This window comes from Falco peregrinus, chromosome 5 (genome assembly GCF_023634155.1).
Source record: "Falco peregrinus isolate bFalPer1 chromosome 5, bFalPer1.pri, whole genome shotgun sequence".
NCBI classification, from domain to species: domain Eukaryota; kingdom Metazoa; phylum Chordata; class Aves; order Falconiformes; family Falconidae; genus Falco; species Falco peregrinus.
In genome coordinates this window covers 111,158,655-111,183,109 of record NC_073725.1, presented here as the reverse complement: position 1 = coordinate 111,183,109, position 24,455 = coordinate 111,158,655, and the positions used below count along the sequence as shown (strand labels likewise).

The 24,455-nt window shown below is 38.4% G+C and overlaps 1 protein-coding gene across 1 annotated transcript in view; it reads right to left on the bottom strand.

Annotated features, from left to right (window-relative positions):
* The window catches only part of NUP210 (nucleoporin 210), a 69,419-nt gene that overhangs the window by 16,934 nt on the left and 28,030 nt on the right, over nucleotides 1-24,455 (bottom strand). Inside the window, exons 12-29 of the mRNA XM_005239338.4 lie at nucleotides 23,657-23,812; nucleotides 20,394-20,592; nucleotides 19,000-19,145; nucleotides 16,598-16,819; nucleotides 15,142-15,315; nucleotides 13,731-13,914; nucleotides 13,329-13,435; nucleotides 10,909-11,013; nucleotides 10,697-10,798; nucleotides 8,209-8,337; nucleotides 7,374-7,501; nucleotides 6,341-6,476; nucleotides 5,970-6,032; nucleotides 4,281-4,460; nucleotides 2,826-2,906; nucleotides 1,768-1,899; nucleotides 1,407-1,565; nucleotides 471-562 (exon numbers count right to left, since the gene is read on the bottom strand). Coding sequence (XP_005239395.2) covers nucleotides 471-562; nucleotides 1,407-1,565; nucleotides 1,768-1,899; nucleotides 2,826-2,906; nucleotides 4,281-4,460; nucleotides 5,970-6,032; nucleotides 6,341-6,476; nucleotides 7,374-7,501; nucleotides 8,209-8,337; nucleotides 10,697-10,798; nucleotides 10,909-11,013; nucleotides 13,329-13,435; nucleotides 13,731-13,914; nucleotides 15,142-15,315; nucleotides 16,598-16,819; nucleotides 19,000-19,145; nucleotides 20,394-20,592; nucleotides 23,657-23,812 — 2,495 coding nt within the window. The remainder of the gene's footprint in view (nucleotides 1-470; nucleotides 563-1,406; nucleotides 1,566-1,767; nucleotides 1,900-2,825; nucleotides 2,907-4,280; nucleotides 4,461-5,969; nucleotides 6,033-6,340; nucleotides 6,477-7,373; nucleotides 7,502-8,208; nucleotides 8,338-10,696; nucleotides 10,799-10,908; nucleotides 11,014-13,328; nucleotides 13,436-13,730; nucleotides 13,915-15,141; nucleotides 15,316-16,597; nucleotides 16,820-18,999; nucleotides 19,146-20,393; nucleotides 20,593-23,656; nucleotides 23,813-24,455) is intronic.

The window sequence follows — 24,455 nt, the reverse complement described above, 5'->3', positions numbered from 1 at the left end:
TCCTGTTGTCTGTATCTGCACACTTTTATGCTAGGAAAACCAAATTTCAAGTCTGAGATACCAGTCTTTGAAAACAGGTTATGTAAAAAGAACTTCTCATTTGGAAAGGATATTTTAATATCAAAATCTAGTCACAGCCTCTGTGTGAGAAATACAGAGAAGTATATTCCATAAACCCTTGATCACCCACAAAACACTCTAGTGGAAGCAAGCTACTGATTTAACTGGCTCAGCATCTTTTAAAATGATTTAAGTATTGAATGAATTTTCTAGCTACAATCCAACTACTACAAGAATTGACAAAGCCCAAGAGAACAGGTAAGATACTATTAATCACCAGGTAAGTTGTGTATTATATGAATGTATCATGATATTCTTTTTAAAAGACTGGAACAGCTTACTTCAAACAGAATTGCTTTATGATTTTGATAGACTGTTGACACAAATCAGTATGAAAACTAATCACTAACCTGTTTACCTGAAGTTTAATAAAAGAATTTGGTGACATTAAGATCTGCTCTGCTTCTACTTCTGGAGTGACTAGACGAAGTTTTTCAAACACCTGGAAAATAAAAGGCATTGTGTCCTACTGTTGTGTGCAGCAAGTAATTTATTTCCATTTATCTCATTTTCAAAACAAAAAAAAAACCAAATAAAAACTATAACATACTACTTTATCTTGTATAATATATATGGGAATAAAAAATAAAATTAAACATGAATATTTGAGAGTGGGATAGGCAGGATCTTCTACAGATTCTGCAGAGCATTCATTTCTATGGCCATAGTTACACTATGAAGCAACAGGAAAAAAGCAGCAGATTGAGTGAAATGGTGTTGGGAGACCCCACATTCACGCAAGTTACTTTACCCCAAGTCTGAGCCTGTGAGCTGAATTGCTCACATGAGGTGCCCTCTTCAAACACATCTTCCAGCTTTGTTCCATCTAAAGGAATCCAGTTCACATACTTTAAAACCAATCCCCAAATCATGATAAGTGGGAACAACCAGGAGATTCATTTCAGAAGCTAATCCCTGATCCAACTTATCATGCATGTCTACGCAAGCATGTTAAGCACTATAAACAAGAAGTATTATTGTGCAGAGAGGCACTACAGCAGTGAAGTTGTTCTACAGTTCTAACATTGCTTATCCACCTCAGTTTCAGGTGGTCTACAACAAGAACTAACTCCTGAATTTCATTCAGGCATCACACCGATGTTCAGTATAAACCTTAGCAACATTTGTGGAATTTGTTTCCAAACAGTGGAACATAATACAAACAAGAGTAAGGGCTCAAAGATAAACCAAAGCTGGAATTACTCCTTTGCATTTCAAATTTCTGGCTTCAAATACAGACTCTGAAATAGATATTAAAACATTAACTGTGAGGAACATCATCATACCTGAATTTGGATTTCATCAGACAGTTCTCTTGCCATGTTGTAGAAGTGGCTGGCTGTAGGATCAAGGACCTTCACAACAACCTTCAGGCCTGTTCTTCCCTTCACTCTGCCATAAACATCCATTGCAAAGTTGTATTTTGCAGGAAGCTGAAAAGAAGCCTTGGACAGGAGAAAGTGATTCAAATTTTACGCATGGAAAGAACTGACACTGATACAGAGGAAAGACCACACCCAATGCTGACATTGGCTCCTTGATTTTGAGTAAGCAGAAGCAACAGTGTTTTCTCAATTCCATTATGTGGCAGTTTCCTTTTCCTAAGAAACATACATGTGAACACACACACGCACACACACAATTTACCTCACTATGTCTTGTCTTGATATCCAGAGTATCTCTCTTTGTGACAGACCAGTAGAACGTTAACCCCGGTACTGCGTTGCCAAATGAAAAAGGAGTCTGACTACTGGTGATGCCCATTACATAAACTGGCATCTAGAAACAGAGAAACCAATTTTCTTAGGTAATTCTAGGATGCTAACCAAACTGCACAGAGCAAATATAATTAAACTTAAAATCAATTGATCAAATGAAGAAAATGTTTTGGTTGCTGTATCTGTCGTAAGGATGTATCACACAGAAGACTACCATCAACTTGTAGAAAGTAAATTTTGATTTACTCTCATTTGCTACATGCTCTACAAAAAACAAGTACAACCTTTCCATCAAAAAAGGTGGGTTCAGTAACTCATTTGTCCCCTTCGTAGCATTAAATCACTTCATCTTATTTAAGTCATACACGCTTAACTTTTCTACATCTTTGTCTAGATAATTTTCCTGATTAACTCTGCTCTGGACATCCACCTTCCCCTTCCACCTCTCCAAATTAAGACAACATAACATATAAACACAAAATGGGGATTTTCAAGTTTTTGTTTTTAATCTTCAATTCAATCACCTGGGACCAACAAGCTAGAATCACTAGCCATTTTGGAATGAGTAACTTAATACGCAAAACACAGACTGTTCAAAATAGACTTATTGAAAGATAATCTGAACAGTATCTGTTGTTCTGGATATAGCAGATATACTGTAGATTTTTAGCATACAAAGGAAGGAAGTCTCCACTGCAAACAGAATGAAAATGAGAGCATCCTTCTCCAGATGAAATTATGTTTCAGCAGGGCCTGAATTTCTGAAAATCAGTCTGGTGTACATGGTAAACTTGTCCTGATTTCTGTTTTCAGCTCTGGAGCTTCTCCACTTTACAGCATATTTATTCCAGCAGCAGCAGTGGTACCCCTCAGAGTGGGCAACCACTCTGTGAGCTGAAGTGGTATCATCAGATGTTGTAATAGGAATGGTCACAGCTTGCAGATCAAAATTTTAAGGCAATAAAAGCTAATCACAAATCAACTAACCTGTGTACCAGTTTTCATTCGTGTAATTGGTGCACAAATTCTAACAGCTGTCAGTTGTACTACTTCAACTTCCACTTTGTCCTAAAAAGCAGGAAGGGAAGACATTGTTAACACTTGTCAAACGTGAACTAGATTTCACTTTCACAATCTATCCACTATTTTGCCATTATCTAATCACTACTGCCATGTGATTTGCATGTGACATCACAGAAAATACAGAGGGACATAATGCAGTATGACTGTACAAAACTACAAAAGTATTAACTTTTGATTGATGGCATTTAAAATGCCACCTAAACTTTTCTTAAAAAAAAATCTGCTCAAAATTACTGAGGACATGAGTGATGGAACTGAGAGGTGACAGACAGCAAGGGACTAGATCATAGGGGTCCCTAGGAGAAAAGGGATGAATAAATTCAGAATGTAAAGGAAGACATTGAGAGATTTAAAAGAAAGTGAGAATTGTAAGCAGCAAATAGGACAATCAAGAACAAAAGAATGATGTGTGATACTCTGATGTCTCCTCTTCACATATCCTGACATTCCAGATATATTTTATTCCTACTGTACACTGGGAAGGAAAGGTCAGACCTGGACCTCATTGGGCAGTAGATTTAGCTTTCAAGTTCATTCTGCTTCCTGGCACAGCATCAGGCCAGACTGCTGCCCCACATTACAAAGCAGAGATAGAGAGATATAATTTTTTTTTTCCCCCAATTACTTTGTCTCCTCTTGGCCTGTGGTGACATCTTTCAAGCAACAGAGCTTTGTGGTGTGCAGCAGCTGTTCTGCCTTGACCTCAAATGAAGAGCAATAAGATTTGGCCCAAGTTCTGTGAGTCCCATGCAAGTCCCGGGGACTTGTACTCCCTTATAGGCCAGCTCCCTCACACTCAGCTAGTAGGAAATTATATAGACAGAGATTCTCATGGGGTATCAGGGATTCATTGCTTGAACTTTGTAGATGGATTCAGGCCACAGCATGGGATGACAGCTTTCTATATAGCCTATACAGCCTTAAGCTTATAGCTTAAGAGACAATGTGTTTCTTAGACAACAGTTACTAACTTCTACTGACATAAGACACTGCTACACTGTAAGGTGATGCAGGTAAGGACAACCTTCTGCTGTTTTAGAAAGATTTCTTTAGATGGGCTTTTCTAGATTTACTAATAAATTCTAAAGCTATCAGACTATTTATAAAGCCTCCCTGGGTTATCAGTAGACCTTGTTTTAAGGTACAGTGAGATTTAGCTATCTGTTGAAAGTATCGGCTGTGTCAGCACACACATCAGTTCACAGGCCAGAGTAAGAAACACTGAGTTTTCATCTCCTTAGGAGATGAGGAAAGTGCACAAGATAACATTACTAATCCAAAGAGACTATTTGCCCCTTTTGAGCCAAACCTGAGTTAAAAGAGCCTCTTTCAGGCCCAACCAGTATCATAAAACATTACCTGAGACACCACAACAAGCTTCCCTGTCTCTGCATCAATAGCTTGCACTACTCCTGTTACTGTTCCATTTCCAATCGCCACTCCTCTGACAAGGCCGGTGCTGTTCACTGATGCAATTTTCTCATCGCTGATGGAGAAAATGATGTTGGACTGAGGTTGAGGGCCTCCTTCTGAAGTGATCTATAATAGCACACAGAACAACTAACATTAACTCATCAGGTATTTCTTCTTGTCTGTGTCGTGTGGGACACCCCTCCCCTGCTCAGCACCATGTCTTCAGTAAGAAAAGTCTGTCTGAACCTTCCTAGGGCATCTCAGGGCTTATTTCTCCTGTACACTGGTGTCCTTGCATGATGGCAGACTGGGAAATACGTGAGCTAAGCACAAGTGGTCTATGTGCTTTAGAGAATGTAATAGGCTGACGCCACATCCAGCCCAGAAAAATTTCAGAAAAATTTACCTCACTTTTTTCTTCACCATAGTACAGCTCTGCTCTGTGTTTCAGTTTGTAGAACTAGCCCACTACGCTTAATTTCATGGAGATGACAGTTTTATTAATGCAGTGCTGGTATTCAACTGGAAAAGTTGTCACTATCTTGACAAAAATAAATACAAAACCTTTGATCTGGCAATATAGTAAATGGAAGGTGACTCAAGAATGAAACTAGTCTTGTTAGAACTTATTCATCAATGACCTGGATGAAGGGACTGAGTGTAACCTCAGATACAAAACTGGGAGCAGTGGCTGATACACCAGAAGGCCCTGCTGCCATTCAGCCAGACCTGGACAGGCTGGAGAGTTGGGCAAAGCAGAACCTAATGAAGTTCAAAGGCAAGCGTAAAGTCCTGTAGCTAAGGAAGAATAAACCCACACACCAGTACAGGCTGGGGGCTGACCTGCTGGAAGGCAGTTCTGTGGAGAAGGACCTGGGAGTGCTGGTGGGCAGCAAGTTGCCCACGGGCCAGCACTGTGCCCAAGTGGCCAAGAAGGCCAGTGGCATCCTGGGGTGCATGAGGAGGAGCATGGCCAGCAGGGCGAGGGAGGTGATCCTGCCCCTCTGCTCTGCCCTGGTGAGGCTGCATCTGGAGTGCTGTGTCCAGGTGTTGGGCTCCCCAGCTCCAGAGAGACTGGGAGCTACTGAAGAGGAGCCAGCTGAGTGCTACAAAGAGGGAACGAGAGCATCTCTGATGAGGAAAGGCTGAGAGGAGCTGGGCCTGTTTAGCCTGGAGAAGACTGAGAGGGGAGCTTATCCATGCCTACAAATATCTTAAGGACTGGTGTCAGAAGGATGGGGCCAGGCTCTTTTCAGCGGTGCCCAGTGACAGGAAAAGGGCCAACAGGCACAAAATGCAACACAGGCAGTTCTGTCTGAATACAAGGAAAAATGTCTTTACTTTGTGGGTGACAGCACTGGAACAGGCTGCCCAGAGCAGATGTGGAGTTTCCTCCTCTGGAGGTAACCAAAACCTGCCTGGGACATGACTGTGCAGCCTCCTCTGGGTGAACCAGCTTTAGCAGGGGGTTGGACTAGATCCTCAGAGGCCCCTTCCAACCCTGACAATTCTGGGATTCTGTATTCAGTGTGAATGCACCTAAACTGTGAAGTGGAATATCTACTCCTGAAAAATAAGTGATATATATTTATTTTCACATATAAATTAGAGAAAATGTGTAAGAAGATGCCTTACCTGAATCACTGCCCCAATAATTAGGGTCATTTTCCTTGGCAGCAGTCTAAATGGAGGAAAGACCTAAAAACAGGAATATGAATACTTGTGTTCATGCTATTTTTATCAGGTAATTTATGTCACCAAACAGCACATACAAGTGAAAACTGGGTCTTCACTTGCTTAATTAGAGTAAATTGAGCATGCATAAACTTATCACATGCAGTTAAAAATCACTATGAAATCTGAAACAGACTACCATTTGGGTATCTTCTGGACAGAATAATCTGGTTTACTTTTTCTGGCAAATTCATTACTGTACTATAAACAAACTATAATGAATTGTTCCTATAGATTTTATTTACGCATATATTTTATCTGAAATTATTTACTTCAATCTGTTGTGGAGCAGAGTTGATTCTTTGTCCTCTTCTGTCAGCAACAGTTGCCATAAGACTAGTCTGACCAATGGCCATCCCGTGCACTAGAAAAGCAGCAGTATGGTCATCAAGAGCTTCACTGAGCGGGCTGCAGAAAAGAAACACATTAAAATGGAGAAGTTCATTGAATAAATTACATAAATAACAAATGTAAAGGACCTATTTGGTGCATAACAGTTTTATCATAAGGACAACTAAGTGACTATGTCTTAAGCAAAATTAAGGAAACCATCACATTTCTACATGTAACATCATGAAATGGGTAGCCTGTGTTTTATCTTAAAATGAAACACATGAAATTAAAATGAAACAAGAGTGTTAGCTGATTCATACCAAAACTCTACCAGGGAGCCCACTGGTAGTTTGACCAGTATGGGTAACAGTGGCACAAGCCCTGATTACGTACCTTGACACTATTTAACGGAGTGGGACATACAGCCAAGCAGTACTGCATGGTGTATGCAAATACATACACACATTTCCCCATACAAAGCAGAATGATTTTTACCGATTACCTCAACATTAAAAAATCAACAGTCCCAAAACCTTCTTTACTGTGATTTTTATTATTGTGTTTAGAACTTGGAAAATAAGGAGCTTCGAGGAATAGGATGATCTAAGCCTATCTGTTTCTAAAAGATTAGGTAACAGACAGTATGAGTTTGGTAACGTCACGTATGTCTTCACAGAGTTCTTCATCTGACATTATTTGCCAAATCACTGCTTCTAAGATGCATAAGGCTCCATTAAATATTAAAATGTACGAATACAGTTTAATTCAGTCAACAACACTTGACTGTTAACTTAGGCAATTTTCCTGACAAATAACCACTTTTTACCATTTAAACAGGTAATTAAAACTTTACAAAATAAATAAAAACTCATTGTATACTACCATGCCTCCAAGCTCATACCTTTACTTACTTTTTTGCTTACTCTGCCTATAAACATATTTGCAGATTAATAAAAAGATCCATTAACTTACACCAGTGAAACAATCTGAGATGCTGCTCTTAGTTTTAGATCCATGACAGCAAAGTATTTCGCCAGAAAAGGTTTCTTAGAGTCATCCAGAACTCTGACATAAGCTTTAACTGTTTTTCCAATCTCCACCTGAAACAGTCACATCCGATCATTTTTCATGAAAAGCATTTTCATTTGTTAGCATAAATATTTTCATTTTATTTTGTATTACACTTTTAGAAGAGTATTAGAGATAAAGCCCCAAGGTTAGACTAGATGAGCACTGATTTTAAAGAATAATCCCTGCCAGCTACAGTTAACATCAAATTAAATAAATTCATTCAGGTCTTTCAGCTGGCAAGGGCATAATTAAAGCATTCAGAAATATCAACACTTATTTTGTATAAGATGCACCCAAGCTGGCAAGGTAAAATGAGTTGGACTTTTTTTTGTTCATTTTTAAAACATGACATACAGAAAGTGACCTTGGGGCAAAACCTACTCCTAAAAGAATTGCTCTCGTGCACTTTAAACAACAGGAAACATAAATTAGTTTGTTCATATAAATTATGAATTAAAATTGCTGTGTAAATGCAAAAGTTGAGATTGCTGCCGCACAGAACATGAAGACACACTTGATACTCTCTGAAAGCCTTACAACCTAGAAGGATAAATTTGGGAGGGAGAAGCAGAAGCACAGGAAGATCAAACTATTTCTCTAAGGTCATATAACCACAGCCGACGGCCCTAACCACTACATTGTATCATCTTGTACATGTCTCATCTTCATGTTCATGATCAGCACAAGGAATCAGGACAGCTGAATCAGCCAATAATGCTGGTTTCAAGCCACTAACCTTGTCAACAACTCGGACATACAGTTCCTGTATATCAGAGACATAAATTTCAGCTTTAGCTGGTGCAGGGAAAGCCAAACACAAGTCATGAATCATTACAGTCACTGATCCTGGAAGCAGAGGATGCACCTGCAAGGCCAAAAGAAAATTCTATTATAGCACTTCTTATTTTCATTTGTTTGTCATTCACAGTATAAAATTTATAGCACTTTCAGGACAGACACAGTTGGACGCAGAAGTCTCTAGGCCTTAGACACAGATAAATCTTTCACCAAAGTAAAAGTAAAGCTGTAAAATGTGTGTAAAAGTATCATACTATTAAGCTAGTGCAAACAGCCTCTGGGCAGCAATTGAATTAACGTTATCTTAATTGAGAAGCAGTTTGGCATCCTGTTATTCTCCTTCTGACATCAGAAGGACAAAAAACCCCACAACAAATCATTCAGAGCAATGAAACTTTTCTTAGCGGAGTAAAAACCAAAATTTTAAGAAAAAATAATAATCAAGAACAGAGACTGGTTTATAAAGCATTAGTATTGCCTCCTACAAGATTCACACTTTACAATTATTGCCTTTAATCTGAATGAATAGCCAAAATCTGGTGGCAGATTTCCAGTAAGAAGATGACTGACATATCAAGTATTTCTTTGATACACCTTCTTTAACACAAAGAACAAGTATGTTACACTTCTAAGAATACAGTGAGAATCAATCAATGAAGAAAGAGATCTCTGCTCACAAATATAAGCCCTCAGAACTAGGCACCAGCTGCAAAGTTGTCTCCACACACTTTCTCAAGACCATGCACACACCTGGCTCACATCACCTTTGCAGTTCTCTTGCAATTTGCCTGACTTTGCCACACACCTCATGGACAACCCCAACTATTCTCTTCACCTTCACAGGTACCTTCACTTTGGCCAGAGACAGTGCAGATGTTTGGTGTCCTATTCTATGCACTCATCTGGCTTATGAAGATAAACTCTGAAACAAGGGGTGATGGACAGCCAGCCCCCCCCAGTTCAAAGGAATTTGTTACAATTCATAGCATTACTGGGCAGCACTACAGGAGTTAGCAGTAAGAGCAGTGGCATGAGCTGACATTTTTTGTTCTTTTGAGGGCACCACTCTTGCTTCAAAACAGAAAGGAATATAAAGTTTTATTAAATGTCAGCTTTCAGAACAGCAGCAGTTCCTGAATGGGGTGACTAATACAGGTGCTGGGGGCACATATTAGCACACAGCCACAGAAAGCAGAGCGGACATGGCCAGGAGGCAGCAGCCAGCACAACCATGGGGAGGAAGATGTAATGGAGCTCCGTTTGGTCTGGGAGACCAGAGAAAAGAAGCTACTAGAGTAGACTGCCAAAAGGAAAGCAGGGCTACTACAGTTTACTAAAACTGTTCCTGTCCCAGCTACTTCTCCTGTTCTCATCTCCTATTAGGTGTCCAGTGGCTTCCTAGTATACAGTGTACTCCAATGTTTACCAGTATTCATTCTTCCCCCCCACTACCACCCACGTCCAGAAAAGCTGCTGTCTCAAAAAAAGAGTAAGAGTACAGAATTTATCCTTGGCAGCCCCAGTAAAAATCTGGGAACCACTGCTCCACACAACTTGAATTTAATTTCTCAGAATAATTTACTACCAAGCCATCCTGTATCAAACTTGGTTCCACTGATACCTGCCATGGCATCAACCTGAAACATCAGACTGAAACTTGCTGATTTTCTATCTTTATCATTATTTATTACACAATAAATCTGTACATTATAAATTTGTAAAGATTACTCTTTAAAAAAAAGCTTGTCACTTCAATTCTTGCCTAATGAAAGCTACAATGCAAATATATAGTTTTATTGTTGTTCACTGTAGAATGCATCTCATATGCTGGACCTAGATGAAGTCAAGCACAGCTGTAGTTTAGTTGCATCTTCTAGTGGAAAAGTGCGTTAAAGACTTAATATGGAGATGAGAAATCAACCGTTTCATAGATATTTATCCACAAGATCAGGATGAAATACTGTGATACCAAAATATCCTGAAATAGCACTAGAAGAAGAATTGGAAGGTTTCAGAAGTACTGGCCTACAACAAATATTCAAATACTGTTCCTGAAAACAATTAATCCTTTTTATAACACTTCTGAGTAATTCTGTCATATTATTTTTCTTTGTGTTAATGAAATCAAAATATTTTACTGCAGAACTGTAAAAGGTAAAGGATAAATTGGTATTGGCTTTTATCTTGTACGGAGTATAGGTATGCATCATAACTGTAATGAAACTGTTTCCTATACCTGAAACTATACTTGCAACTGTTAATGCAAAGATCCCCTGCCTGAAGCTTGACTGTGACAGGCAAACACATCCAAGATTCAGTTATTTTTTCTCTATCCACATGCACTGGAAAATGACCAACAGTGATGAAACTGCATAACGATACTCAGATCGCCAAAAAGACATAAAATAAGAAAGTACTTCACTCACCACAGCAATACCTTGAGCTTCCTCATGAGCCACTCTTACAACATTTGCAACACTGGTATTAATGAAAAAATATCCAGAACCTTCTTTGATGAAAAGTTCTGCCTGAAAACCAGAAAAGAATATGAAATTAGATTGTAGGTATCTTTACAATAACAATATAATTTTTGCTGTTTTCTTCCCTGCAGTCAGAAAGTAGCAGAATAACTCCTTACCTGTATGTCAGGGTGATTGTAAATGGAGACATCAGTAGGGTTCACTTTCACATCTTCCACTAGTATAAGCTCAATAGTGGCAGACACTGGTAGAATAGGTTCATACTGAAAGAAACAATTCTAGCTGTTACAGCAAACACTAAGTGCAAGTCTTGTATATGCAGGGAAGGACACTTAAAGCAGATGAACAAAGGGCCAGAGCTGGAGAAGCTTAGGTCAACAGAATGTCCACAAGTTCTAGTAATTGGCTCAGCTGCTAGCTCTCTTCTACAGGTAAGGTCATATACAGGACATGCTGCTGTACTCTGCATCTCTGACCAAGACAAAGAACAAAGGCTTACGCATTAAAGAAGTAGCAGGATCAGTTAATCAAGTCTGACATACATAGATACAATATTAACTCAGAGACATGTAATAAGTTCATACAAAATGTTTAAGCATAGACACATAATGTTTTCTTCTACTTCGAGCTCATCTTTTTAGGATTCTTCCTAGCAGCCTGCCAAAAGAAATTCAAATTCTTCCTTAAAAGTATGTACATACACACTGGACCAGATGCAAGTTTAATCATTCACTCATAATAACATTAGCTTAGAAAGGGAAAACTACTTTTTTTTTTACAGGAAGTTAGTATTATTATGTACCCACTTCACCTAATTAGTAAAATTATTTCCTTGATGTAGAAAGGATGCCATCGTTCCCTAATGACATAACAGGATGTTCCACTTAAACATGGAACAATGATCAAGATGTCTTAATATACCATCTATTAGATTTTTATTTGTGGTTTTGTTCGTAAGAAAGAAGTACAGACAGGTTTGAAAGCAGAATATAGCAGTCCATTTCTTATGTATTTGAAAAAAGTAGACAAATTACCGAATTTAAAGACATGTAGCTGTAGCAGAAGTAGTATCTACAACTACTCTTCAACTATCAAAAAGATTCCCCCCAAACTTAAACACAGAGACTAGAACTTTAGAGAACTCTGCTGCCATTTTACAAGTGTGTATCCCACACTGAAATAAAATAAACCTCTTTGAACTTGAGCCAAAGTTTAGAGAATTCACTTTTCTGATTATCTCTAAATGTAAGAAATGTTGAACATTGGTTTAATAAAGCAGAGCACAATGAATTAAAAAACGACTGCAGAACACCAAGTGTTCTTATTACAACTCACTTTTCTTAAGAGGAAAAAAAAAAAAGAGAAGCAAGGATCTTAAGTGGCAAAGTAACCATGTCTCTAAATTAACAATTTTGACTAAGTTATAGTCAAATACTTCAATGGAAATGCATCCACACCATGCTTCCCAAAAAGAGCAGACTGGAAACCTCACTGAAAAGACAGGAACAAACTGGTAATACAGATCATCTTCCAAAGAATTTTACCGTTCAGATGCCAAACCTTGGACATACTGACAGAAATCTGGGCCACAGGATATTTCACATTACTAGTGCCCATCTGTTACCTGCTTTGAATCAAAAATACTACAACCTCTAGCTCCTTATTTCACTCTTTGTCTCAACTCTATTTTCATGGTACATAATTTAGAAACGCATATACTCAAAACCTGCTTAAGTCTTGCTTAAAAGTATTTAACAGAATTTCAGTGTAGTGAAGCAGGATATTTTAAGAGTTAGTTAATAGGCATGTCAGGCTGTTCCATAGGCTGAAAACTGTCTTTATATTCAGTTTAAAAAAAGTGATACAAACAGAAAATTGCCATCTGTTTACATCCGCCTTCTTTGTTTATCATCACTACTTTTTGCTGTTGTTCTTCCCTATGTTGAATAGCTAAACTATTTCAGGGAGTGGCTAATGACTTGTCAAATTAGAGCTTGAGCTTATGGCTGGCACTGTACAAATTAGTAGTCTCTCCCTTCTGTAAGATCAATGTGAGATTAAAGTAAAAAAAAAGAAGTATTAGTCAGAGCCCAGATTTTCCATATGGTCCATATGAGGACATCAGCCAGCTTTTGCTTTGCTCGTGCAGAACCTTTCTACTCAGATCTGCAGTGGAAAGAATACATTTGCTTTCCCCAGTGACAGCTGCACTAAGCACATGGTTGCTTTAGTGAAGGACAAGCAGCAGAGATTCACCAATTCATTAAAAAACTGAAACAAAACCAACTGAAACAATTCTTTGTAATACACTTGTCCAGATGGTTAGTTAAAAAAAAAAAAAAAAAAAAAAAAAAGGAATTGCACGTATTTGATATGGACAGCAGCACACAGTGCAAAGGAAAGCAGGAAAACCCACGAATGTTATAACAACATTGTGGTATGAATCCGTCTTCAAAATCAACTATGGAGCTGCCTAATTTTTACATTACTATGCACCAAGGAAATAAATACAAAGGGACACTGTACATTAAGCATCATAGCAACATGGCAACAAAAAAAATGACAGAGTTCCAAGTACCGGTGTTTTCACTTTAGCTGCCTTGAGATGAGATTGCTGGTATCCTGTTGCAGTTGCAGAGATGGCAGCTGTTCCAGACTCACGATGAACTAGAACAGTTTGTAAACCTACAATCAAAAGTCAAATAAATCAGATTATGAGGAAGAAAAAGATGAAATATACACTTCTGATCTCTTCTATCATTCTAAACAGACAAGGATTTTCTCTCTCACAACAGATTCTAGGCGTTGGGTTTAGTTCTTTTTTCTTTCTGAATAGCACACACTCAAAATGCATGTTGAGGATAAGCTGAAATACGACTGTAGACTACAATAATTTCTTCAATCAAGCTCAGACATAACCAAATAGATTTAATCCTGACTTCCTTCAAGTAATAAAATGCTCATTTCAACTCACTCATACCTTGCATTTTCTTTTGACCATTTCCATCTTCTTTCACAGTCAGCTCCATCGGCTCAATATTAGCTAACGACGTTTTTGTTGATTCCCAGATGACACTAAGAGAACTGAAGTTATCAAATAGACTGCCCTGTTGGTCATACACAGCCAAATTCAATACTGGATGGCGATAATTTGAGACAGGAACCTGAAAAATAATGAATACCTTAGACTGAACAGATGCAAGAGGATTTTTTTTAATCATTAAAAGAAAAAAAAAAAACAAACATATGCTAAGTTCCATGAGATTTATTATAACACCCATTACGTGAGTAATTTTCACTAAAATGAGCCCTCAAGGCAAAGTCATTAAGCTGTACTTCAACTGCAAGCGGTTTTTGGGGGGAGGTTGAGAGTAGGGGTTTTTTTAGGCAGTAAATTACATTAAAACAAAAATCTTAAACCAGTTTAAAACAGCTTAACTACAACGTCTTTGGAATTCAGAAAATAATGAAAAATACTGCTATTTGTCAGAAGACATAACTCAAAATTCTAGCGTTCACCTTGTGAAATGCATTAATAATAGCAGTGTACTGACATAGTCCGATACATTAAATGGAGCTAGAAAACCAGGTGAACTCTGAAGTAACTTACAGTATGCAAAGATCTCATCTTGTTACTACATCAAAGTTACTTAAAATGATTCATCAACTCAATACAAACTGCAGTTTTATGCAAGTAGGATGACTTTTATATTTGCCTGGTAACATTAAGATGACAAACCACAGTTTACTGAGCAAACAATGTGACGGCACTCATTAGGATATAGAGGAAAGAGTGCTTTATGCTTGATAATCTACATATATGCATTATCCATTTATTGTGACTCAGATTTGCAAAGCCAAATACATCGGATGTCACTGAACAATACTCACTGTATATGCTTACATAGGTATCTTCACATCAGCAGTGTTTGTGCCTTTCCCAGTAAAAAACACACCAACTTACACTCATGTGTAGACTCTGAAGTAATACATGTATGGTAAAATATGTCTCTATATAGTGAATTGAGGAGTTATATTGGAAATATTTCTCTCCCTTTTTTTTTTAAATAAGAAAGGCGTTCATCTCAAGACAAGTCAGAAAGCCTTCCTCACAGTGACACTTCTGTGAGAAGCCACAATTCAAATGCTTTTACATATACTCCTACTTTACGGTAGGTCCCTTTATAAATCTGGTTGAACGATGACCCTAGGAAATCCACATTCAGGCTGCTCTCTGCAGAAGCTGACAATGATACAGCAGTGCAGCCCACAACACGAGAGTTACTGCTACTCTTGCAGCAAGTCAGATGCTTTATTTCGTACGTGGAGGTCCAAACACTGATTTTTAAGTTGCAAGAACACATTCTTTTCCTGTCACTTCTCAGGCTTACCACTTGCTTGTTTTGTTGCAGCAAAGGGCAGGAAAGATCAAGCTGAGGACTTCCATAAACAGGAGTCAAAGTCAGTCGTGAAGGGACAGCACAGATAAACTTCACAACAGCAGGCTCAACCGCTGGAAAAGGGTTGGTGATTGAGGGGTTGTTTCCAACTGTTAAGGCAATAGCCTGTACAATTATGAAAACAGGCAAGTGAGGAAAAGGACTACTAAGTTCAGGCATATTCTATTTCACAGATCTCAGTTACACTCCAATGTCAGAAGCAAAAATACAATTATTGGGGATTTACAGCACCACTAAGACACAGGATGACGTAAAAGGCAGTGCGTATTTCAAGAACAGTTCTATACTATTACCAAAGTATACTTACTATTCCTGGGAACTTTTCCTGGGTATTCATGTTTTCTACTACCAAACTTTAATCAAACAACCAATCTTTTGAACTGAAAAAACCTAACAGACAGGTGTTTTTCTTGCAGAGTGAAAACAGAACAGTGCAATGACAATATTTATAGTCATTTCAGTGTGTTTAAAAGCATCTCATGTTTTATTTTACATTCCAGTTACAGCTCTCAACGAAGGATGGTAGACAGACACAGCCATGTCTATCCCAGCAGGCTGAGGTAGCTCTGGTTACCTGCCTCACCCACTCATGCACTAGCGCTAGCCAGAGCCACGCAGATGTGGTCTGTCCTGAACAACACTGAGGACTGACAGCCAATGCATGTCCAGTCACAGACAACAACAACATATTCTTCCTTTCTGAATTTGCATTTCTAGAAATACCTACACTTTGTACAGCGTACACTGTGGAAATCAGTTAAACCATCTGGCACCCACGCCAAAACGCTTAGGCCTTGCAGAATTACAGGAGAAAAATGTCAAATCAAAGCTAAATGCTTTACAGAGTGGCCAGGGTGAGTAAAGCAGGATAAATCACTTCTGCATGATGGAGAAAACAAGACCAGGTGGAAAATTACTGCAGTCACTGTTAAAAAGACTGCACAAATATTGGAGCAGTAAATTCATATGGCTGTCATTTGTTTGAATAAAGAGAATTACACTGGAAGGGAACTTGGTTAAGGGGAGCATGTCTGACAGAAGAGTCAGTTTACTGCAGCAACATTCTGACACGATCCTATTTATGCAAACTGAAGCAGCACTTATTAGTATGTTTAACACATTCTACAACATAAGGTTTCTGTGACTTAGCTTTACACTGCAATAAACCCATCATAAACCACTTTATAACAATGTTATGAAATGCTCACTCTAAAACCTGTAGGCATCACAACACATAAACAATACACTCACCCAAGTTCTTTACTGGCATTTTATAAAAACTACTCATTATATAAAAGGTATACGGTATCATAAATCTGAAGCCTGTCCTCAATTGCCTCAGCTCAGTGTTTGATGGAAGGCAATACAAATAACTTCTGGCACTTACTTGCTCTCCTAGGCTTTTGCAAGACACTCTAACCCAATGCTGGATGCTGTTTCGAGACGTTGAAAGTCCAAGTAAAGACACACCAATACTTTCTGCATCCTCAGCAGTGATGTTCCTGAAGAACTTTGAAGGTTCTTGAACCCATGGTCTAGGTCCCCCTTCAAACAACATATCTTTAGAGGAACCCAAAGTCACCAAAGCAACAGATGGAGGATCAATACTCTGTAATGAATAAAATAATTACAAATGAATGACTCATAGTTTGGTTTTATTTTGCAAAAGCAACTTCTTTCATAATGGAAGTGATACCTTTGTTACTTTGATTAGACTATGATTTTTTGCACACAGTGGTTTGTAAGCATGGTTATTTAAGATAAGAGGTGTATTAAAATAATTAGCATCACCTACAGGAATACTGTCCAGTTGGATTACGTTCAATGGAACCCACAGATCCAAAGAAAAGTTTTAACTACATTCTAATCACATCTCTTTCAAGAAGAATTACAGCAACAGAAGGACCGTTAACAGAGTCTTCTGAGCACATTCAGATAGACAATATTCTACTACATTTTTTTAAATAGACAGGACTTTAAATGAATGAAATAATAAATTTTATTTACACTTGACAGTGCTCTCTCCAGCACAGTTCTGTGTAGGAGAATAATTACATGCACAAATTTTACTTCAAACCTCCATAACAAATTCTACAATGATGTGCATCACTAGGATAGCCTGTGCAGTTTATCATCACAGAAATTAACCTGACATTTTAATACACAATAACCATTAGTAGCTTGTGTTCCACATCATCATACTACTTTGGTGTTTAGTAAGAAAGAAATAGCAGCCAACATAAAGGATGGTTCAATTCTTTCCATAGATGCATCTTGGTAGAAAAAGAAAGAAGGCAAGGGTTGGCATAAATGTTCCTCCTTCCTCTCATTTTCTCCCTGGTTATATTTGTAATAAAAAGGTAAAGACCCACTGGAAAGCCATAAGATTTAGTTTCATGTGTCTGTCTGCCCTTTCACTCCCATTTATCTTTCTCCCACTTTTTATGTTATTATTATTTTTTAAACAGGTATCTGACAGAAAGATGCTGCCTTCTATTTCTGGGCATCATAAATACTTCATTCTACAGAAAGGAGAGAAAAGAAAGTGGAAATCATTTCACTTAGATATCTAAGCACAGTTCTCTTTTTCTTAAAGTGCACTTATTGCACCCTCCTTGTCAGTGTGTATTGGCTCTGTTAAGTACCCTAGAATCATTTAACTGTATATATGAAAAGCAGCATTACAAAACTTCAAGTAGTAAATGTAAATGATACCATACATATGAAAAATTCCTAATTAAAGGGATTATGCCCCTCTCACATTGCTGCCAATAATAGAAAGTTTACACATTCTGCTTAGGATGTCTCAGCAGCTTCAAATAATTATATTCAGTTATTTAAGGTATTTGACAGAAAAGCATATTTAGAAAGCAAAATCATTATTACAGTCATAAATCTGTATGATTTGCACAAAGTTTTGTTTCAAATTTGGGGGGACAAGCTACAGTCAAATTTATTAGACTTCAGCTTTGTGGATTCAGTGCTAAGTCTCTGAAGGTGAGGGTAACATGGTTTCATATTTTCATGTATTGACCCTGTGCTTAGGTTTGTTCTTCCTGTTTTCTGTAGTGAAATGCCCAACAGTGAAATTTTTTTCTCCCATTTGCAGGGAAAAAGCATGTATTTTCACAGCATATAGGCAAGCCAGCTTTGCCTTATTGCAAAAATCAGTTTATATACTATGAAAGCAGAAATCATAAGCTAGGTCTATTCCACTTGCCATTATAGACACAGAATTGTGACTGCTCCCTTTATTACCTTATTAAGCCAACTGTTAGTCAGTTAAAACGGACAGTCAATAAAAACTGAGTCTTGCATAATTTTCCACCCATCTAGAGTCTGCTGAAAAGTAATTTACTAATTCAGGTGTGTTGTGCAAAACAAGATACACATCCTCACTTGGATGAAGGTTGACTCCTGTTACTGTCTTGCACATTTCTTCATATTACAGCAATTCTTACTGTTTTGCCAAAAGCCTGAAAAATGGGCAAGGCTATCAAATTCACTCTCCAGAATTTGCAACAATCTGTTAGTTTGCTATCGCATTACTTGCTTCTCTATAGTTGGCTTGCAATGTCCATGTAGGCAAACTCTACTACATACATGGTCCACAGAGAAAGAGTTAAAACACAGTTCCCCGGAACAGTCCATGATTTTTCCTGTGAATCAACCGCCTACCTCTTTTTTTTTTTTTTTTTTTTTTTAAAAAACATACTCATTACTTGCTATTTATCATTTAAAGACATTTTAAGTAACAGATTGTTTCAGGAACTGCAAAACCAGACTTACTTTTAATGGTAGATAAGCAGCAATGGTGATGCTGGTACTGAGGTGGACATTACCATGGGTGTAACTAACAACAAGTGCTGTGTATCCTTGAGTTTCAGCTTTCACTCTGACGCCACTACAAAAATCAGCAGTCGGCTTAAGCCTTCCTGTCAGATAAATTAAAAGCCTGTAAATACATACTTGGAGATAAATGCCAAAGCATTTTAATGTAAGCTCAACACAGCTTTCCTCAACAAAAGCGCTTCCACCAGTTCTCCAACCAAATGGGTAAAAATGTTTGCTACTGTCTTTCATCTCAAACCCAACACTTCCCAAAGCGTCGATGTCTCACAACCTTCTTTATTTTCACACTATACTAAGGACATGAGTCTTTACTCTGGTACGAACTAACATAACTTCTGTTGCTTATTGAATATTTTCATCTTGCTGTACTATAATGAAGCCAGCTTATAATTAAGCACGAATAAGTCACACTGCTTAGACAAGCTTTACTGCAAACTGTAGGCAATACATTGTTTCTCTGTAGCTGAAAGGTATTTTCATGACATTTCTCTGCTTTTGATGTTTGCGAGGGGTCTATTTTTTTCTTTTTCTGAACAAACTGTAAAACAGCTTACTACATAGTGTACATTTAAAATAGCTGCCTCTCAGGCAAGCAGATGGTACACTGTAGACTGGTTTTACTGGCTCAGTAGCACAGGAAAGAACTTCCATACAAGAGACACTTGGAACAAATTAACGGTATGTCTGAGTAACATACTGAATTCAGTAGACACAGGAACAAGTACATTGCTCAGTGTCCACTTAGCCCAGCAACATTAATGGCAATCTTTAAAAGTAACATGCATACTCCACATTCTTAATAAACCTGACGAGGCATTTCTTACAGCGATGAACTTACATGAAGAACTTTGGAAAATTTAAGCAGCTGATTGTCTCAGCTTCTTGTGAGCAAACAATGAACCATGTCTTCATAGAACTGAAAGTACTGCTGGACATCTGAGCAAAGCAGTTATTAATCTTAGTGTTCTTGTAAGTTTTAAGTGCTATCTCAAAATACAGTAAACATGGACCCCTCTATGAGAAAACCCATCAATTTTGTTACAGATGCATATTAAAAACAAAAAAATCTGTAGAAAGGGAGCCTACACATATCCAGTAAAGTAAGTGCCAAAATGCTTTCAGAGTCCCCCAAAACATCAAAAATATCAAAGGGAAGTTCTGCATAAAAACCTAAATACATCCTCAAAAAAAACCTACTCTGATCCCCCCCCCCGAAGTTAAGGACCTCTGTGGGAATACTATACAGAGTAACTGAAACAGTGATTTAAAGGAGATGTGTGACTTGGTAACACCTTAATTTAACTTTCACAACAGGGAGGGAGTCAAATCACCTTGAAGTGGCTTGAATACACCACGGGTTTCTACTTCCACAACTAGATCAAAGTGTGAGCAGTCACTCAGTGGGACCATCTCGCCCGTTTCAACGTTTGTTAGGCCATTAATCCTCAGAGGCAGCTCCAGTATTTGGCCAACACGTGCTTCAACTTGACATGGTGTGAACTCCATCCCACTAGGTTCAGTTACATACACCTGAAGGAGTAAAGAAACACAGGACAGAGATGTACAAACATAATCCCACAAGAAGGTACCAGAAAAAGTAAAACCAGACTTCAATATGCTCTCCTTATTTTAACTGGCCCTCTCCCAGCTGCTGACTTCTCTCTGAAGGCTGGAAATAGTTCTCAGATCCAACATTGCTTTTGTGTTCACCTGCCACAGCAAGGTATCAGAAAGGGCCAGGAAAAGCTCGCTACTATTTTCGGGCTCCTTTCCCATACAGTCCAAACTCACACTAGCTTGGTGATCCTTTTACTGCTACTTCAACAATTCCCTCTTCTGCTTTGTTGATTTTAAAGTGTGGACTAAGTTGTGTGGTATCTCCAGGAGGTATTATCACTAACTGGGACAGATTTAATATCCAACCTTAACTTTCACAGCATAAATATTTGAGCTAGACCTGACATCGTTAGCAAGGCTCCTCAGCCTCCATCACTCACAGCAGCAGGAATGCAGAAGTTAAGGGAACTAATAACCCAGACATTTCCTCCATGGCTTTTTTTGTTGTTGGTTGTTTGCTTTTGTTATTTCTTGCATTCCTGTTGGCAAAATATTTTTCAGGGTGTTCAGTAATCAACATTTTCCCACAGTAATCTGTCAGAAATCTAAAATAAGCGAACAAGTATCTACTGCCTAATCTAACAATCTTCTGCTTCAAAAAGTAAACTTTATTTGAGAGATACTTTTGAAAACAGAAGGATTACTTTCAGAAATAAGGCCAGCATAAATAGATCTTTCATGCTATTATAGCTGGTATGTTGATGAACAAGCCTTAACTGTATTATTTGTACTGTTATACTGATTTTCTATTTTTTTCTCCAACGTTAAAGAATCCGCCACAGATTGACTGCACATTTTGTAACAATTACTATGATCAAAGCTTTTCATTTGCAGTATCTTAACTTCCTAACCATCTGTAAATGTCTTCAAGATAGAATATTGAACCATATGGTACAGAGTTAAAACTGTAATCCTTGTGGAACGTGGCTAACTATTCCTAAAACTTGCTCACTGAGGTCAGTAAACAGAACTCTTCAGAGTTATTCTACAAAGAATGCAATTCCTAACACAAGAACAAAGGTATTCAAAAATAACCTATTCAGATTGTGCAGTACACCGCTCTGAAAGTGCACATGGAGAGAAGTATTTTTTGTGTCTTCAGGCTTTGACTTATGTTTGGGGATAAGGAAGAACGAAGGTTTTTCAGTTAAAACTTATCTCCTGCTGGTAACTGTCACACTGCTAAAAAGCAGCATCATGGGTTGTCCAGAGAATAATTTCAGAGCCAGTCTGTAAACTAAGTTCTGCACAAATTTTAATTCATGTCATTATTTTAAACATTTATGTTATTTTATGCATGAAGTTTAGTACCTCTCAAATCCATTTTATAGAATTGTCAGAAATAATCTGAGCACAAAACGCAAGCTAATTTGCCCTTCAAAAAACCCAGCATCAGTAGATGCAGCTGTTCTGAGTAAAACTGGGTTAGAAACATCTTTCCCAAAACACACACAAAACAAAGAAGGGAGGGGAGGGGGAGGCACAGTATCTGCTTACATAGCGCTTTCTTCAATATGGGACAGACCTTGACCAAACACATTTTTTAACAGTTTTGTCAAAAGGGATTTCTGTGCAAGTGCAGTACAACAATTACAGCAGTGCTACACATGGGAATACTTAAAAATTACGAGGTATTTCGTAGACCTAATGTATGTGCATTTGATGCAATCAGCTTGTTCCTCCCCAGCTGCTAAATTACAGGCATGTATCCCGGAAGGAAGGTGCGCTGCCCCAGGGCTTGCAAGACTGTGCTTCCCAAATCAACTTATATGCTCTTCAGAAGCAAAGACCACCACCTTTACAAAGCCTTAGCCAGATGGGACGTTGTCTGCCAACCTCAATAGCATCCGCTTGGCATAAACAAACCTATTTAATTTATGGCCATGCAGTTAGACCAACACAGCCTCTGGATCCCAGATTAGTCACACATGCTACAGTACACTATCTTAGTTTTTCTAAGGGCAGGCGTGAGTTTCCTCTTCTGTCAGGTTTCCATTCCAATGCTCAGCTCTTTGCAAAAGGCACAGAGTTAAAGCATAGATTAAAATGCCTGAATTTGTGAAGGTAGCAAAGCAGTACTACTTCACAGTAGCAAATATACACCAGAGTAATAAGTGCTTACTCTTTAGTTTCTATTCTATCATGTTACAGATCTGGCAGTTCTTAACAGCTTGACAGAGAGAGTAAGCAGACACCATTTCATTAAGGAAAATTATTTGTGTGCAAAGGACACAAGGAGATATTCCCAGAGCAGTAACTTTCTAGAAAAAAATGTTAAAGGTTGGTTAATGCTGTAAATTTGCAGTGTTAAACAGAGCAGCTTCTTCTTCACCTGCCTTTGCATACTCTTTCCTGTGGGGCCATTACATATACTGCTCCTGTATTTTCTTCACTCCATACCACACACTGATCACCCTGACCAAACTCTAAGAACAGGGTATGATTTGCACAAAGATCACAAAATTCATCTTGGGAGTGGTATTTTTTCATTCCTATTTTCTCCTAATTTTCCTAAAAGATTATTTTTTCTTGGCCAGCTTTGGTATCTAGATTCATTATGTGGCACATTTCAGCCACTTCTCTAGGCAGGAATTTCCTTGTGTACCTTGGTGTTATCAGTCACCGTTTTACATCAAGGGAAAGCACCCACCTCTTACCCTGCAGAATACATTTTTAGTTTGGCTTGCCTGCTTAGGTGACGAGGCCAGTAGCAAATTAATATTCCTCCTTGCACTCAAAGCTTTCAACAAGGAAAAAGACTTGCCAAGGAAAGCAGGAAGGGGACAAAACAGGAGTAAAGTTAATGCAATGGAGAGAGCTTGAATCACTTAGCCTGCCACCAGGGCATGCAGGGACTCTTGGAAACATTTTGGGAAGGGGAATGCCTATGGCGTTCTCAGCTTCTTCACTGTTTCTAAAAGCCATCTGTTTCTAAAAGCCATATTCAAGAGTAACCCAGGGTAAATAAGAATTTTACCTTCATTTCTCCATAATGCAACGGATTCTGAACATCAATTGCCTGAATAACACTGACACCAATATCGCTTCCAGTTGTCATTACTCCTTTGATTGTCACTGTAGCGACTGTCTGGTTAGAATATGACCAGCTGAAATTTCCACTTCCACCATGGGCCTAGAATACAGAGAGAAAATCTTCCAAATATTTTATGAAGTATATGGTTCTTACATTTCTTAGCTGTCAAGCCTTTGAATACCTTGCATGAAGACCAGGGACACACTGAGCAATGCTATTATTGAGGAAATACAAATAAAATAACACTTCAGAACTTTCAAATAAGCAAGGTGAAGTAAGAAGATTACTACCCTTCATTCATTTTAATTTCAGCTTTCCTCACGCACATACCCCGTGTGCTCACCAGTGCTGCTAACCCAAATACTTGCCTCCCCACTGCAGAAGCGTGATGCTCACAAATCCCAGTGACTGACAGTGCTTAGAGCCAGCAGAGCATTTCACAAATCAGCACGCTGGAGGCCTAGCACCTGGCATTATCGTACTTCTGAAAACTCCCACTGTTTCTCTGTTCCTGACGGCCAAAGTTCTGATTTTGGGTCTCAGGGCTGCTAACCTGACACTCTACCTACTAGCTCTTTCAATGGGAACTGTTACGGGACCTAAAGGGAAGAGACAAGAAGGTGGGAGGCAGGGAGAGAATGAGGCAAAAGGGGAGGGGGAAAAAAATAAAAGAAAAAAAAAAGTCTCTCTTGTTAGCATTTACTTCTTTACTTTTATGCTGAAAATCATCACAGCCTCTTGC